Source organism: Erythrolamprus reginae, chromosome Z, assembly GCF_031021105.1.
Source record: "Erythrolamprus reginae isolate rEryReg1 chromosome Z, rEryReg1.hap1, whole genome shotgun sequence".
Lineage (NCBI taxonomy): Eukaryota > Metazoa > Chordata > Lepidosauria > Squamata > Dipsadidae > Erythrolamprus > Erythrolamprus reginae.
In genome coordinates, this window is record NC_091963.1 from 141,063,871 (window position 1) to 141,082,866 (window position 18,996).

The 18,996-nt window shown below is 37.2% G+C and overlaps 2 protein-coding genes across 2 annotated transcripts; one reads left to right on the top strand and one right to left on the bottom strand.

Annotated features, from left to right (window-relative positions):
• Positions 1-692: 692 nt before the first annotated feature.
• Positions 693-1,592, top strand: LOC139154200 (vomeronasal type-2 receptor 26-like). The gene has a single exon (XM_070728631.1). It carries the CDS (start codon positions 693-695, stop codon positions 1,590-1,592), a length of 900 nt encoding a protein of 299 aa, XP_070584732.1.
• Positions 1,593-5,501: 3,909 nt separating this feature from the next.
• Positions 5,502-18,985, bottom strand: LOC139154202 (vomeronasal type-2 receptor 26-like). Its single transcript, XM_070728632.1, has 6 exons — positions 18,945-18,985; positions 16,439-16,733; positions 15,281-16,126; positions 13,236-13,465; positions 8,169-8,290; positions 5,502-6,397 (listed from the first exon to the last, which is right to left on the bottom strand). The coding sequence occupies exons 1-6, from the start codon at positions 18,983-18,985 to the stop codon at positions 5,502-5,504; spliced, it is 2,430 nt and encodes an 809-aa protein (XP_070584733.1).
• Between the last annotated feature and the right edge of the window lie 11 nt (positions 18,986-18,996).

Here is an 18,996-nt window from a genome sequence, read left to right on the forward strand (position 1 = left end):
CCTCCACCTCTGTGTCTCCAGCATAATACTTAAGTCTTCTCTCTCCAGATGACCATCCTCAATAAACAATCAATTCCTTCGATGTGTGGCTTTCTTGGCTAAAATGACTGGAACAGCTTCTCCTGAGCTGACTTTCACCACCAATAGTCGAGGGCTCTTTGTTGGGTTTCTGTAGGGTATGCCATCCCCAAACAGGGTCCCTCTTCTTCCCTGCCCCTTCGGGGCAGTTCTTGGGTTGGTTCTATATGAAACAAAACCCCCTCAGAGGTAGGAATTTGGAGTTCTGCAGACTGTGGAGACTCCTGTTCTGCTGAGATGCCTGGCCACACCCCTCCTCCAGATATGGATGCTTGATGGTGCTCTAGATATAAGCTATTCCAGGTAAAACTGCCTTTTGCAATTTACTGATGATGAATTTGTCAATGCCAATGGATTCAAATGGTGTTCCAGTTGTTTTGGTAGTGGGTAAAATAAGTCTTCTATTATTATTGGGATTACATTTACTTTCTTTTGTCACAGTTATGGAAAAAGTTACTATTGTTATGTTATTGTTAACATTTGTTCACCACTAACACTCTGTTTTCCAAACGTTTAAGTACAAATTTACAGTGTATGTTTTTTATATCTTTATTCTGAGACTAATTGCTTCTATACCATTGCTTTACTTTCAATTTATACTTGCTTTTGCAGATATGGACCAATGCTTCCAATGCCCAGAAGACCAGTATCCCAACAATAAACATAATTTCTGCCATCTCAAATACATAACTTATCTCTCGTATGAAGAAACATTAGGAAGCAGCTTGATGACAGTGGCCATGATTCTTTCTTTTACCACAATTTCTATAGTAGGAGTGTTTCTGAAGTACCACAACACTCCTATCATTAAGGCCAACAACCGCAGCCTCTCCTACACACTCCTCCTCTCCCTCCTTCTCTCCTTCCTTTGTCCTTTGCTTTTCATTGGCAGACCCATGATGGTGACTTGTCTCCTTCGGCAGACTGCTTTTGGGATCATCTTCTCAGTAGCTGTTTCTTGTATATTGGCTAAAACCATCACTGTAGTTCTGGCTTTCATGGCTACCAAGCCAGGATCAAAGATAAGGACATGGGTTGGGAAAAGAATGGCCCTTTCCATTGTTTTCTCCTGCTCCCTCACTCAAACCCTTCTTTGTACTGTGTGGCTAGCAACCTCACCCCCTTTCCCAGATGTTGATATGCACTCCTTTGTTTCTGAAATTGTTGTGGAATGCAATGAAGGTTCAGTTGCTATGTTTTATAGTATGTTATCTTTTATGGGCTTGCTGGCTGTGGTCAGCTTTATTGCAGCTTTCCTAGCTAGGAAGTTACCAGACACTTTCCAGGAAACCAAGTCTATTACCTTCAGTATGTTGGTTTTTTGCAGTGTCTGGTTGTCATTTGTCCCTGCCTATGTGAGCACCAAAGGCAAATATACAGTAGCTGTGGAGATCTTCTCCCTCTTGGCCTCCAGTGCTGGGCTGCTAGCCTTTGTCTTTTTCCCCAAATGTTACATCATCATTGTGAGGCCTGATCTGAATAAAAGGCAGCATCTAATAAATAGAATTATTTAAGCAATCCTGTCCTATGTCTTTCTCCAATATGTGGTAATACTTCATTCATATAAGTCTTGTAATATTCACCAGTAAAACCATTTGGGCCTGGAGCTTTAGCAGGTTTTAACCCTTTAATAACTCTAGATATCTCATCATTTCTTATTTTTGCATTTAAAATTTGTCTATCTTCTTCCGTTAATTTCTCCTTAACTTTTATGGTTTGCATTATGATTTGTTCTTTTTTATATAATTTTTTATAAACATCTCTCATTATTTTTTCCAGTTCAATATTACTGCGTTTTATTGCACCATCCTTATCCTTTAAAGCAGGGATATATGGTTTCTCCTTTCTTTTTTTCAAATAATGTACCATTTGTTTCATTGATTTTTTCTCCCATCCCATAATTCTCTGTTTTACAATCATCTTCATTTTATTCCATTTTTCCTTCTCAAGAGATTGTAATTTCTTTTTCTTAAATTATAATAATTTATTCTAGTCCCTATTTCTTGTAATTCTCAGACTCTCTTGGATTAGGTCCATTTCTTTAATTATTCTTTCTCTTTCTACTTCCCAAGATTTTTTGATATGTTTCAGTACTAATACAATTACCTCTCATAAAAGCCTTGTGTGTATCCCAAATTATTGTTTGCTTAATTTCTCCTGTTTCATTTATATTAAAGAATTCACACAATTCCTTTTGTAATTTGAGTCTATTTTCTTCACTAACCGAAACGACAGGGTTGTATCTCCAGATCCTTTGTTGTCTATTAGAATCCAATTCTATCACTGCTAACAATGGAGCATGATCTGATAACCAGATACTTTTAATTTCAGCTCTCTTGAGGTGTACCTCCCCCATTTTATTTATTAATATATAATCAATGCAACTAAATTTATTATGTCTTGTTGAATAAAATGTATCCCTGTTTGCCACGTTTGCATGGATTCCTTCCTTTCTTCCTTCTTTCCTTTTTTTCTACCTTCCTTCCTTCCTTCCTTCTTTCCTTCCCTCATTCATTCCTCTCTACTGCTCTTTCCCCCTCTCTCTATCCCTTTTCTTTCTCTCACTCTTTTCCCTCTTTTCCCACTCTCTAACAAAAACTTCTATGCCCTGCCATGCGCCTTGAGGGGTTGGGGGGGGGGAGAGGCTCTGCTGCAAATGCCCAAATTATCAATCTGTATTTAAAGTATGCTCAACGTTTAACAAAGCCAATGCCTAACAAATATGAGAGAATTCTTGAAAAATGAGAGGACTCTAAATAAAAGGGTGGTTTTTTTATGAGGGTGGGGTTTTTTTATCCCAACAAAATATCCTGTGAGAAAACTTTTTCAATTTAACACATAGCTGAGACCTAGCTTCCTGTTTCTTCCAGACAGGGGTGGGCAGGGCGTGGTCCACAAACAGAGCTGGAGAAGCCAGGCAAGGTTCAGAGCTGATGGGGGTTTCTCCCGGTTGGACAGCTTGTGAGAGGCAGATCAGCTGTAGGGTTGGAAGAAACAGCGCCAGCTCCACTGTGCGGGGATTGAAAACCCTGTGTGGCATTTAGTTTTTGTGTGCGCAGATGCGTGTCTGTGCACGTTAGAGGGAACAGGGCTTGTAATATTACTTCAGAGTTATATGCTGAGAGAATATTCCTCCACAAAGTGTCTCTATGTTGCCAGTATTTTTTTTGCTTCCACACATAGAAACATAGAAGATGGATGGCAGAAAAAGACCTCATGGTCCATCTACTCTGCCCTTATACTGTTTCCTGTATTTTATCTTAGAATGGATATATGTTTATCCCAGGCATGTTTAAATTCAGTTACTGTGGATTTACCAACCATGTCTGCTGGAAGTTTGTTCCAAGCATCTACTACTCTTTCAGTAAAATAATATTTTCTCGTGTTACTTCTAATCTTTCCCCCAACTAACCTCAGATTGTGCCCCCTTGCTCTTGTGTTCACTTTCCTATTAAAAACACTTCTCTCCTGAACCTTATTTAACCCTTTAACATATTTAAATGTTTCAGTCATGTCCCCCCCCTTTCCCTTCTGTCCTCCAGAATATACGGATTAAGTATTCCCTGATACATTTTATGTTTAAGACCTTCCACCATTTTTGTAGACCATCTTTGGACCCATTCAATTTTATCAATATCTTTTTGTAGGTGAGATCTCAGAACTGAACACAGTATTCCAAATGTGGTCTCACCAGTGCTCTATACACTGGGATCACAATCTCCCTCTTCCTGTTTCTTATACCTCTAGCTATGCAGCCAAGCATTCTACTTGCTTTCCCTACCGCCTGACAGACAGGCGCACATTGTTTCATTTTAGTATCCTATTATGATTTACATTGATTGCTATTTAGTATGTATGACTATCACTGTTATATCTTATGATTATGATCATGCTATATCACTTGTTCCTTGTGTGTCCCAGCACACTTGTCCAGGTTTCTGCTTCTATTCTATTCTATTCTATTCTACCCTATCCCATTTCATAAGGAGAACAAGAAGATTATTATTTTTTCAGTTCTACTTGACTACTGCCATTCTATCATCTGCATCATTGACATCTAAGTATGGAAGTCCTAATTAAACTAGCAGATTAAAAAAAATACTGAAAGAAAACTGATTGAACTAATTATCAGAAATACTTTGCATGTTAAAATTTTGAATAATCTCAATAAATTGTGAAAAATCAATAGTATGTAGTAATCCTATTTAATTACAGACAAAAATTAATTATTGAAAAATGATCTACTGTACTTGTAATGATTTGGGTAAGAAAAATGTTATTTTTTTAAAAAAAGAATGACCATCGAAGTATTATTTGAACTTTGGTTACAGTAATTAGATCACAGAAAATGAAATGAGACGTATCAGCATGATTGAGAACATTTAGCTTGAAAGTAGACCATAACATTGTAGCCCCATGTAGAGCGCATTGATTATTGCAATTTGCTCTATATGGGGTTGCCATTGAAGAGTGTTTGGAGACTGCAAATAGTCCAGAATGCAGTCACACAAGCTATTACAATATAATATATAACATCAACACTCCACATGCCGCACTGGCTACTGCTTAGTCTCCAGTCCAAATTGAAGCCCTACATGGCTTAGGGACTGACTATTTATGGGACCACCTCCTGCCACATACCTCCCAGAGACCAATAAGATCGCACAGAGTTGGCCTTCTCCAGATCCCGTTGACTAAGCAATGTAGGTTGGCAGGACTGCAGGGGAGTTCCTTCTCTGTAGCTGCCCTGGCTCTATGGCACCAACTCCCCCACTAATGCCCTTAAAGCTCCCAATCTACTGGCCTGCCAAAAGTCCTTTAAGACCTAGCTTTGCCGGCAGGCCTGGGGACCATGAATTTTAACATCCCGCACAGCCGAATTATGTTTGATTGGCATGTATGTTGTCTGATAAATTGAATTTCTGGGTTTTATAATGAGGGTTTATAATTTTAGCATATGGATTTTATAATTGGGATTTTTATAATTTATTACTGATATTTGACTTCTTTTTTATTTTGTATTGTATTTTGTATTGCATTTGTATTGTTGTGAGCCGCCCTGACTCCTTCAGATTGGGCAGCATAGAAATCAAACAAACAAACAAACAAACAAATAAACACACAAACAAACAAACAGGTAAAAAAATTATACCTGTTTCATAAAGGTAAAGGAAGTCAAAACAAGTTTTATTCAACCAAATATAGTATTACAAAGAGATGATACTAATCTTATTCACCCATGTCCAGAAAGGGACAGACAGATGACATAATTTTATTACAAGTGAACAAAACTGAATATGGACTGTGTGAGAGTCTTTGGCTTTAAGATCCATCTCAGAGATAACAAATTAATTTAAACACCAGGTATCATTGTGTTTTCATAGCTGGAGAAAAAGGATACAATGTTGACAAAATAGTTTAATTCACTTTTTTATTAATTGCTCCCGTTTGTTAAGATCTGGTCTAATTATAATGATGTAACATTTGGGGAAAAAGATAAAAGTCAGGAGCCCAGCACTAGATGCCAAGATGGCAAAGATCTCCACAGCTATTGTGTATTTTCCTTTGGTGCTTATGTAGGCAGGAACAAAAGACAACCAGACACTGCAAAACACCAGCATACTGAAAGTAATTGACTTGGTTTCCTGGAATGTGTCTGGTAACTTCCTAGCTAAAAAAGCTGCAATAAAACTAACAAAGGCCAAGAAGCCCATAAAACCTAAAACAGAATAAAACATTGCCACTGAACCTTCATTACATTCTATAATAATTTCAGTATTTAAGGACCACGTATCAAAGTTTGGAAAGGGGGGAGAAATTACAAGCCATGCGATACAAAAAGTACTTTGAATAAGAGAACAGGAAAGAACGATGGAAAGGGCCAGTCTTCTCCCAACCCAAGTCCTCATCTTTGATCCTGGCTTGGTAGCCATGAAAGCAAGAACCACAGTGATGGTTTTGGCCAACATACAAGAAACAGCCACTGAAAAGATGATCCCAAAAGCAGTCTGTCGAAGGAGACAGGTCACCGTCATGGGTCTGCCAATGAAAAGAAGAGAACAAAGGAAGGAGAGGAGGAGGGAGATAAGAAGGGTGTAGGAGAGGCTACGGTTGTTGGCTTTGACAATGGGAGTATTGTGATACTTCAAGAAGATTCCAAGCACAAAAATTGTGATAAAAGAAAGCAGAAGAGATGATGTGACTAAACCTGTTGCCAACAAGTCTCCATAAGATAGATAACTTACATGCTTTGGCATGCATAAATCCTGTTTATTGTTTGGATATTGATCTTCTGGGCACTGGAAGCAATCATCCATATCTGGAAAGTCAAATGTATACATTTAAATCAAAATACTACTAGAGAGCCCTTAGCATATTGCATGATATTATGGTGTCCCACTGATACACATGATGCAACTGTTATGATTGAGCTCCAGTGGAATCACATTTTTCTTGGCAAAGATTTTATACTAAAGAAATAATAATAATAATAATAATAATAATAATTATTATTATTATTATTATTTTATTATATTTTTATTTATTTTATTTATTTTGTCAAACAATTATAGGGTGATAATTTGTACAAATTAAACATTAGATAAGTAATGATAAAAAGTAACAAAAAAAGACAATAGGACAGGGACGGTAGGCACAGTGGTGCGCTTATGCACGCCTCTTACAGACCTTTAGAAAGGGGGAGAGGTGAATTGTAGATAGTCTAAGGTTAAAGGTTTTGGGGTTAGGAGTAGAAACCACAGAATCAGGTAGTGCATTCCAGGCATTGATTACTCTGTTGCTGAAGTCGTATTTTTTGCAGTCAAGTTTGGAGCGGTTGACATTTAGTTTAAATCGATTTCATGCTCGTGTGTTGTTGTGGTTGAAGGTGTAGTAGTCGTTAACAGGTAGGACATTTTGGTATATGATTTTATGAACTATAATTAAGTCAGAATTTAGACGATGGAGTTGTAAGTTGTCTAAACCAAGAATTTCAAGTCTGGCAGAGTAATGTATTTTGTTGTGAGAAGAGGAATGAAGGACTCTTCTTGTGAAATATTTCTGGACTCTCTCAATTGTGTTGATGTCAGATATGCAATGTGGGTTCCATACAGGCGAGCTGTATCCTAGGATTGATCTGACAAATGTTTTGTAAGCTCTTGTTAGCAATACAAAATTACCAGAGAAGAAGCTGTGAAGGATTAGGTTAACAACTCTTAAAGCCTTTTTGGCAATGTTGTTGCAGTGGGCTCTAGGACTTAGGTCATTGGATATGAGTACTCCAAGGTCTTTGACAGATTGAGGGTTATCAGTAAGTTCAATTCCTCCAAGTTTATATTTAGTATTCTGATTCTTTTTACCAATGTATAAGACAGAGCATTTAATGGTGGAGATTTGAAGTTGTCAGGTTTTAGACCATTCTGCTACGTGGTCAAGGTCTTTTATAACAACAACAACAACAACAACAACAACAACAATAATAATAATTCTTTTTCTTGTTGTTATTGTTGTTGTTGTTATTATTATTATTATTATTATTATTATTATTATTATTATTATAGAAACTTTCTTTGTTTATGGGCCACTAAAAAGGCATCAAGTAAAAGAAACAAAGCAAAGTCACCCCTTAATATCAATGAATTCCATCAACTATTTGTGAGTGAAGGTTATGTTTATTGTAGTAACATTTTGCTACTTTTAGACCAATGGATTATTGTTGTTATCTAATAAGTAATGAGGATTATCAGGATGCCTAGATCAAATGGATAATCAATGTGTCGTAATTATCCCTGTAGAACTCACATTGCATGGGCCGTGGTTTATTGAGCACATACAGTATCACAGGGACAGTGCCTAGTTTGGTAATGGATACTCTTCTAAAACTGCTGAGGAGAACAGCATTCAGAATAACAGAGTTTGAAGGACCTTTTAATACTACTCTAAAAATGGTCCACTTTTGAGGTCATATTTCCCTTGTCCTTTATTTCACAATTCTTTTTCTTGTTGAATTTAAAAAAATGAGAAAATTCCTAGCACCCCCCAGCTCAAGTGTCCCTCTATTTAATATTTCTCCCTCTCTCCTCTTTTTTTACCTTTCTGATCGGAGATCTTCCCCTTTGGACATGGAGTGCAACCATAGCAGCAAAATAACTTTCCTTCAATTTTGGTCTTTCTGTAACCGGTATGGCACTTCTTATTACAGAGAGCAAGGGGTCTTTCCTGTTCCAAATAATAATAATAATAATAATAATAATAATAATAATAATAATAATAATAACAACAACAACAACAACAACAACAACAACAACAACAATAATGGTGGTGGTGGTGGTGGTGATGATGATGATGATGTAACTCCATTGTCAGTCATCCTAGACAAAACAAACCTAGGCAACCAAACTGCTAGGAATTCACAGAAAATTTCACACCTGCTATTTATGGATGACCTGAAGTTGTACGGAAAATCAGAAACTGTGATAGAGTCACTAACCAATGCTGTGCAAATCTTCAGCAATGACATCAGCATGGAGTTTGGTCTGGATAAATGTGACACAGTGGCACTGAAAAAGGGGAAAGTCACTGAAAGTGAGGGCATTAAAATGCCAAATGTTCAAATCATCAAGTGCCAACAGCCAGAAGCCTACAGATAGTTGGGCATCCTGCAACTGGATAATATCAAGCATTTATTTATTTATTTATTTATTCATTCATTCATTCATTCATTCATTCATTCATTCATTCATTCATTCATTTTTCTTATGCTGCCCTTCTCCTTAGACTTAGGGCGGCCTGCAACATGGTCAAAATGATGTTCTTGTTTGTATTGTTGATAATATTAATATTAAGGGGTTGGGAGTGGGAGCAGCATTTTATGGTGGTTATCCTCCTACCTCTCTGGTCAGTCACAATTGGTGTTATTGGGGGGTCAGAGGTTGACCTCTAGGTTGCTCCCTTGAGGGGTACCTCAGGGATTGGTTCTCTCCCCCTTGCTGTTTAAAATCTACATGAATCCTCTGAACATTGGATGAGTTGTCATCTGTATGCTGATGACACCCAGTTGTACATCTTTACCCTGTGCCCACTCGGTGAAGCAGTGGAAGTGATGTGCCAGTGCCTGGAGGCTGTCAGGGTACCAACAGACTCAAACCTAACCCCGACAAGTGGGTGTGGGTTTTGACTCCCAAGGATAATCCCATCTGTCCGTCCATCACCCGGGGGGGGGGGGGGGAGAATTATTGACCTCTTTGGAAAGAGTTTGCAACTTATGTGTTCTCCTTGACCCACAGGTGATGTTAGAACACCATCTTTCAGCTGTTTGAAGGGGGGCATTTGCCCAGGTTCACCTGGTGCACTAGTTACATCCCTATATCGTCTTACCTTTTCCCACCATCCCAGCAGTTGTCTTAATTCAGTTTCATTATCCAAATTTATCCTTTTATCCATAATTTCAAATTGAATATGGTACACCATGTACCTATACCAATTTTGCATTGTCCATTTTGTCGCATCCTTCCAACCCAAAACTATTGCCGCCTTTCTATTGCTGCTTGTTTTATTTCTCTAAATTCTCCCATAGCATTTCTTTAAACTAGTACTGCCATTTCCTTAGTGATTGTCCATTGTATATTTAGCATTCTATTAATATCCTCTTGCACTTTTTGCCAAAATTCCTGCAATATCGGGCATTCCCAAAACATATGCATAAACAATCCTTTATCTTGACATCCGTGCCAACAATTACCCCTGACATTCTGCTGAAAGTGTGCGAGTAGAAAGGGAGTAAAGTACCACTTATGTAATATTTTCCTTCTCATTTCCCTGATTCTTGTATTTTTAATTTTCCTTATATTTTCTACTATATTTTCCATCTCTTGTACCTCTATTTCTATCTCATTTTGCCACCATTTAGTCAATCCTTCAATCGTGTCCCCATCTGACTGCACTAGCAACTTATATATATTGGTTGCTTGCACCTTTAAACCCTCACTTTTTTCTCTTATTATTTTCTCTAACCCTGTCTCCTCCCTCAATAGTACTTCTTTATTCTCCCTTTCATTAAGATATTTACATATTGCATTTATTTGTAGCCATCTTCCCTTACCTAACCACCATTCTATACGGTTTCTACTTGGCCTACCATCCTTTTCATATAACTTTTCTATCTTAGTTATCCCACTTCCCTTCAACTCTTCTATAACCCTATTTAAATTCGTTTCATTATCTCTAATTATTACATAAAGCAATGACAGTTTAGATTTATATAATCCTATTTTCCCCTGCCATTTTTCCAAATTTCCATAGTCCCTTTCATTGAACCTATTAATTTACCTAAGTCTCTCCTGTTCCACTTTGTAAAAATTAATTCTCTATTCTTCATCCCGTTTATCTGTTTTTCCAATTTCACCAATTTGTTTTCACATAATTGCAACTCCATTAACCTTTCCATTTGAAAAGCTTCCCTATACAGCTCCAAACAAAGAACTCTGCATCCCCCCCTTTTTCGTTCGCAATTAACCACTTTTTCCTTATTCTTGGTCTTCTTCAATCCAATAATTAAGTTTTTTGTCCCACTCTTTAAACTTAAATGCTGATATCCCCCCTTCCCGACAGCACCTGAAATAGGTACATCATTCTGAAATCTCGACCCATCTTCAGAATAGTAACAATTTCTGAAAGCTTCCATGTCTGCAGGATATCACGATTTAACAATATATTATTGAACAGTTTCCCCAAATGCGGCAACAATACATTCATAAGTTTTATAAAATTCCCATGTAAACCCATCCAGGCCGGGTGCTTTGGCTGGTTTTAACCCTTTAATTACTCTAGCAATTTCATCTTGTGAAATTTATGCATTCAAAATTTGCTTATCTTCTTCACTTACAATTTTCCCAACCTTGAGGACTCCTATCTTCACTTGCTCCTCTTTATACAAATCTTCATAATATTTCCCCATTATCTTCTCTAACTGCTCATTACCATATCTAACCACTCCACTAGAGTCTCTCAATGCTAAAAATACATGATTTTTCTTTCCTCTTTTTCAGATATCTCACCATTTGCTGCATTGATTTTGTACCCCAGCTCTGTGTTTTTTGTCGCATCATCATTCTCATTTTGTTCCATTTGATCTCCTCATGCACCAAATACAAAATAGATAGATGGATAGATAGATAGATAGATAGATATTGACATTTAAAGCTTGAAAATGTATGTAGAATGTGCAATTGCTTAGCATCAGAGCGTGTTAATATAAGGCAATTGGAAGTTGGAACAGAGATGAATAAATTGACGTTGAAATAGATAAGCAAGATTCTGATTATTATAAGATTTGGGGGAAGTTTTATGATTGGATAGAGCGTTAAGAGATATGTATATATTTTAATTAGATAATACTGAAAAATTGAAACAAAATAATTAATTTAAATATTGGCAAAGATAAGAAATGGTAGTAGCACTAAGTAATGATTTAACCACAATTCTTAGCTAATGTTTTCATTTTACATATATATATATACATATATATATGTAGAACCTCTATTAATATATGTTAGGATTTTTATTATGATTTAAATAGAAGAGATTTTGTTAATGTTCATACTGATACCATGTAAGTTTTATAGTAAAAGTAGTAAGATTTTAAAATTAAAGGTTTAATAAATGATAATGTTTTATGAATTTTACAGATTTTTTTTGTCTAGAAGAGTAATTGGAGATAAGAACCTCCCTTGAAGGTTTAACATGGAAAAGAAAAGTTTTATATGTGTTTGATTATAAGTATTGTTTTAGTGTTTGTAAATATGTATTATTTTATTTTTTGGTGGAGAAAAATAAAAAAATTATACCTGGAAGTTGGAACAGAGTTCTTATCAGGTGGGGAGGGGGAGTAAAACGTCTAAACTCCCAGATTGTAGGTTGGATGAGTTATAGCTGACAAAAAAACTAACACAGTCCTAGGCTACATTAACAGAGGGATAGAATGAAGACCACTGATTATGTTAATGTTAATGCCACTTTATAAGGCCTTGGTAAGGCCACTCTTGGAATTTTGCATGAAGTTTTGGTCGCCATGATACAAAAAGGATATTGAGACTGTAGATAAAGTGCACAGAAGAGCAACAAAGATAATTAGGGGACTGGGGGCTAAAATATATGCAGGAACTGGGCATGGTTAGTTTAATGAAAAGAAGGACCAGGGGAAACATGATAGCAGTCTTCCAGTATCTCATGGGTTGCCACAAAAAAGAAGGAATCAACCTATTTTCCAAAGCATCTGAGGATAGAACAAGAAGCAATGGGTAGAAACTAAACAAGGAGAGAAGTAACTTTGAACTAAGGAAAAATTACCTCTACTTAAGAACTTAATTCGTTCCATGACCAGGTTCTTAAGTAGAAACATTCTTAAGTAGAAGCATTTTTTCCCATAGAAGTAAAAGTAAAAGCAAATAATGTGTGCAAAGAAACCCAGAGCTGCAAACCAGTCCAGTACAAGGAGGCTAGCTAACGGGGCTTCAACAATGACCAGTGGTAATTGTCCCATAAAGCCCTATAATGTACAGAGAAATAGCCCTTACCCACAACAGGAATTTGTGTTCCCTGATAATATTGGAGCAGTATGTTACAAGGGTCCAGCTGACATTTAAACAATCGAGGGAATACCCGTTTCACAGTGCTCCATGACAAAAGTGACAAGGCAGAGCCAGTATCAATCTCCATTTGCCATTCAACACACACACACACACACACACACCACCAGGGAAAGAAACAAAGTCATGACTCCTGAGAATAAAATTGATCCAAACCATTTTGAAATAAGATATTGGGATAATGATGATTTCATAGCTGACAGCTGCTCTAATGTTTTAATATTGTAATGTTGTAACAATGGTGCAATGGTAGCAATGAGTCAGCAGAGTTATTTCACTTCTACTGCTTTAAGAGGCTACAACATAATAGACATCCTGTGAGAGCATATCTCTCTGTGTATGTGTGATTCCGTGCTGTAGTTGATGGTTGATTGCCTCACTTTGCCTAATGTGTGTGTGTGTGTATTCCTTGTATATAAACCACTATTTGCAAGACAAACATCTCTTTACTATATTTTGCTCCTGGGTTTTCTAAAAATAGTTACACTGTACACACTCTGACATAAGAAGAACCTCACCTGATTAAACCGGTTGGGCCAAATGATCTTCTCTTCAGAAATAGTCAGTGATTTCTCAGCGAGTGTTCCCGGATCTATCCTTCCAACTTTGACTCTAAGAAATGTCTGATTCGGAAATGTGATCCAGTTTATAATGTCATATCCTGCAACAATCTCTCCATTGTTATCAAAGGAAATCTCTCCAGTACTGCTATTAAATGATATACTCCGCAGAAAATGATGGAGCTTTAGAAATAGAGGATAAAAAATGGTACAAAGATAAGAATGCATTTCATTAAATCAGCATCCCATTCAGTACCAGGAACAGTAGGACCAGTTCCATACCAAACCTAGGTCACTAGCCACAATCCCCCCCCCATCTTCAAAAAAAGGAGATCCCAGTCTAGTAGAAAAGTACAGACCAATCTCTCTATGCTGTGTCACATGCAAAGTCATAGATTCAATTATAAACCATTCAATTAGCTTCCACTGAGAAACTAATAACCTACTCTGTAACAAACTATTTGGTTTTATCTTGAAACCTGAAATTCCTATACTGCAAAATATATGGACTACACATCTAGATCAGGTGAAATAAATAGATGCAATTTACTGAGTTCCTATCAAACAGAAATAGAGAGTGCTCTATCTAATCCTGTTCCTGTTAACAGCGGCGTATCCCAGTGTACTAGGACCGACACTCTTCATACTCTATATAAATGACCTTTGCGATCACATTACAAGCAACTGAGTTCTCGTTGCCAATGATGTAAAACTCTTCACCACCACTGTTAACACTGCCACCCTCCTAAAAGACCTTGACTTTGTGACAGAATGGTCAAACATCTGGCAACTCTAAATCTCAACCAACAAATCTCAACACCCTGAGTCTGCAGAGAAGGGTGGCATAGAAATCCAACCAATCAAATGAATGAATGAATGAATGAATGACTGTAGCCATAAATCATAAAAATCAATTGTATGAATCCAAAGACCAATGGGAGGAGGATGGCCTATGCCTTATGGAAGCAGGCTGAAGGAGAGCCTTTTGCCCCATGGAAGGGGGCTGAAATGAGACAAAGAGTGCCTCGTCCTATGAAGGGACAAGTGCACTGCAGGTAATTTCCAGGGTGTGCCCCATGCCCAGTAGGTGCCACTTCCTTCCAATGTCATTAAGAGGACATGACTAAAAACTAAGGACAATAACTTCTGATCCCCATGAGAACAGGAATTAACCTTATGAACAAAGGTAGGATCTAATCAGAATACCACTTTATCAGGATAGAATACATGAAGGTTATTCCTGACAGAGAGAACAACCAGTTCAGATATTCCACAGGCAGATGATAGGGTCATGAAAAGGACTACTTCATAAGTTAGTGTATCCAGAGAAACAGTTTGTAACAAGAAAAAGGTTCCTCCTATAAGTATGTTGAACACCTTGGACAAGCCTTGGATAAGTCCCAAGTCAGCTACCTATGGACCATGAGGGAACACAGATTGACCGCCCCATCAAGGAACCTACATAACAGAGGGGGGGCTGAGATAGAGCCTAGATCAGTCATAAATATTGGAGTCTTCGGAGAGGGGCGGAGAGGGGCGGCATAAAAATCTAAGTAATAAAATAAAATAAATAAATAAATGAATTAAAAGCTGAAATTATGTGATTGGCTTGATGAAGAATGAAAAATCTGAAAAATCTAACTTTGAAAAATGAAAATTCTGACTTTGAAGCAACACAGTGAAATGTTCTAAAAGTAGAAACTAAAAGTTAAGGTATCATAAGATAAAGCAAAATAAAAGTTACGTTATCTCATAGAAAACAAACCACAGACAGCTGGTGTGTATCCAACACTTCGTAATTATCAGTTTCAAAACATACAGCTAGATGAATCAAAATAACATAATTGAATAAAAGCTGAAAATATATCTGATAGGCGATATCAGATATATTTGATATCTGATATCTCACCTCCCCTAATGGAGGGGGAGGCTGATAAACAACTTTACAACTGAATCAACATACTGTGTCAGCTGAGATGTTCTAAGTAGTCTGCTCACCCTCCATGACTCTTGACTGAGGAATTTCTGTTTCTTCCATGACCTTTGTTGGCTTTGGAAAGAGTACAGAATATGCAAAGCATGTATGATTGCATACACAGCTGTATAGACACTGTAACTGTGGGCAGTCATGCTAGTTTCAAACACAGTCATGGGAAGACTCTGAAGTTTCTCCTCCCCAGTGCAGAGAGACTCAACGTCTTCTTCTGTAGAAGTTGTTAGGAACATACAATTAAATGTTTGTTGCCAAAATTCTTTTAAAAAGCTATCTTCTTTATCCAAAACTGGGTTTCTCATCTGAACAAAATTTTGGAAGCCTGACACCTCCACTGATTGAACTGAAAGGGACAGGGTCCCATGAATGAAATTAATGTCCTGACTCCTTTGAAAGAGAACCGATGAGAAGTCAACATCTGCTGTCATCACCCAGATTTTCGTACTGTAATCTATATTACTAAACTCCAAGAAGTTGAATAATAACCTTACACTTAATATACTCAGAAATTCCCCATGAAGCAACACAACATTAGTTGTGCTGTTGAAAACTGTTTTTAAAATAGCATTTGATCTCTTAACACTTTCTTCATTCTCACTGAGAAAGCCAGCTGGTATTTTTTCTATAAATTCAAAGCAGATACCTTCTTGGGAAAACATAGGAAGAATATTCTTCCATAAAATATATGCTATGTTGCCAATGTCAAGGAAAAATAACCCAATCCATTTCCAGCCGAAATGCAGAAGAATCTGGAGAAGTCTTTTGTACTGATTAATTGCATTTGGGAACATCCAGTAAAAGAAACGTGATGTAGTTTGGGTATTAATCTCTAGAGTAGAGCTATATGCAACCTAAATGAAACAAGGAAACAGGAAAGGTTTAAGCAGATAAGTCCATAGTGACCTGGGATTTTTAAAATTAATAGAATTCTTTATTTGCCAAGTGTGATTGGATTCACAAGGAATTTGTCTTCAGTGCATAATCTTTCTATATACATAAAGGATATAAGTGGTAAATCACAATCATTCAGCCATTGTATTTTATATCTGCTAAATATATAACAAAAGTAATAAAATATTTGACAAATTCAAATTCGTGAAATTTTAAAAAAGTAATAGGTTTAAAAACTAGGTGTTTGTTTTCACCAAAAAACAACAACTCACTTGTACAAACTTGTAAGCAGTCATGATGTTAGCCATATCAAGAAAAGCAACAGAACTTGGTCCCCCAATGACGGCTATCAGATTATTTTGGAGATGACATTTATAATTAGCAATGAATGCATCTGAAGTAAAGAGGAGCTCCATTGAAGCTTGGTAAGTTTGTTTTGGGCTAGTAAAATAGTCATTGAAGATATTGAAGCCTAAGGTGATGTTAGGTAAAGTGTGAGGACTTTGATTAATCTCTTTCACAGCAAAAACCAAAGCTAAAATGTGTTGATAGCTCTGAGTCAGTAATCTGCAAGATAAATACATAGAAAATTATTGTATTGGCATTGGCATTTCAGAAACTTTGAGAATGTATTGCTAAGGTACAATACATATATTAATATTGAAAGATTGAAACATAGCTTTAAAATGAAAATGGACAACTTGCTCCTAATTTTAAAGAACACAACTGCTTACACATGATCCAAAAGCATGTCCTGGAATGGGTGTCTTCTGTACTGTAATATGTTCGTAGAAATGAAAGACTGTGAGAAAATGCCACCAAGTATCTGGTCTCCTGGCTGATAATATTTAAGAAGGTTAGTAATAGGCTGGGTCTTGGAGCATTTTAAGGCTGGCACTCTGCAGACACTCTTAGGAAGGGGCACCAATACCAATAATCTGAACATTATGATTATAAATGAAAAACTCCCCAGAATAGAACATTTCTCCATCTGGTCCATTAATGTTGAGGCAGGCTTTTCTTAAATTCTAAGTCATGTCTTGCTAGCCTAGCAATACAGTTTATCTCAGTGGCATCTGTATTTCTCAACTGGGATATTTAACATCTTCTTCCTTTGGTCTGTAGCATCATCAACAGCCTCCCAAAGAAGCTGCAGTCCAAGTCACTCTTCATAATTATAGGGTAAGCTTCTGGTTGATTCCCATGCAATTTCTCTTATTGATTCTCTCAACAATCTCACTACCAGCCATCATTAAGAGAGAGGGGAAAAGTGTACATAATTAGAGGAGAAAGGAACTGAGAAGTGGAACAAAAGTTTACACGGAAAAGAAATCCAAAATCTAGTTGTGTCTCTCAATTGTATTTCATGCCACTTTTCTTACATTGCTCCATTTCTATCTGGAATTTAGAAGCAGAAGAATTGAAACTTAGGTTTAATTTTATTAGTTTTGACCTATTTATTTATTTATTTATTATAGTTGATAGGGACCTCCTAGGTCATGTAGTACAACTCCCTGTCCAAGCAGAAGACCCTACACAACTTTACATAAATGGCAGTCCGAGCTCCACTTGAATCATGGGCCTACCAAGTATACTCATGTTTCATCATCGCTCCACGGACTGCATTAGCTACTGATCTGTTTCCTGGCACAATTCAAATTGTTGGTTATTATCTATAAAGCCCTTGATGGCATGACCACCTTCTGCCGCACAAATCCCAGTGTCCACTCAGGCCCCACAGAGTTAGTCTCCTTAGGGTCCCGTCGACCAAACAATGTCAGCTGGTGGGATCTAGGGAAAGAGCCTTCTCTGTGTCAGGTCTGGCCCTCTAGAATCAGCTTCCCCCCAGATACTCACACTGCCCGCACCCTTCTTGCCTTCCGAATGATTTTGAAAACACATCTCTGCCACCAGGTTTGGGGAATTAGAACCTTCCCCTGTCCGACGAATGTTGTGTGATTATTGAACAAATGAAAATGAATGTTTTCAGAAGTCCAGAATGCAGCCACACAAGCTATTAGGGGTTTACCTTGGTAATTAGTCTCCAGTCCAAATTTAAGATGTTGGTTATCACCTATAAAGCCCTACATAGCTTAGGGCCTGACTATTTATGAGACCACCTCCTGCCACATATCTCCCAGAGGCCAATAAGATCATACAGAGTTGGCCTTCTCCAGATCCCGTTGACTAAGCAATGTAGGTTGGCGGGACTGCAGGGGAGTTCCTTCTCTGTAGTTGCCCTGGCTCTATGGCACCAACTCCCCCACTAATGCCCTTAAAGCTCCCAATCTACTGGCCTGCCAAAAGTCTTTTAAGACCTACTTTTGCCAGCAGTCCTGGTGGCCGTGAATTTTAACACCCGGCACAGCCGAATTATGTTTGATTGGCATGTATGTTGTCTGATATATTGAATTTCTGGGTTTTATAATGAGGGTTTATAATTTTAGCATATGGGTTTTATAATTGGGGTTTTTATAATTTATTACTGATATTCGACTTTTTAAATTTTGTATTGTATTTTATATTGCATTTGTATTGTTTTAAGCCGCCCTGACTCCTTCAGATTGGGCAGCATAGAAATCAATCAAACAAACAAACAAATAAACACACAAAAAAACAAACAAGTAAAAAAATTATACCTGTTTCGTAAAGCTAAGGAAGTCAAAACAAGTTTTATTCAACCAAATATAGTATCGCATACACATGATACTAATCTTATTCAACCATGTCCAGAAAAGGACAAACAGAGAACATAATTTTATTACAAGTGAACCAAACTGAATATGGACTGTGTGAGAGTCTTTGGCTCCAAGATCCATCTCAGAGATAA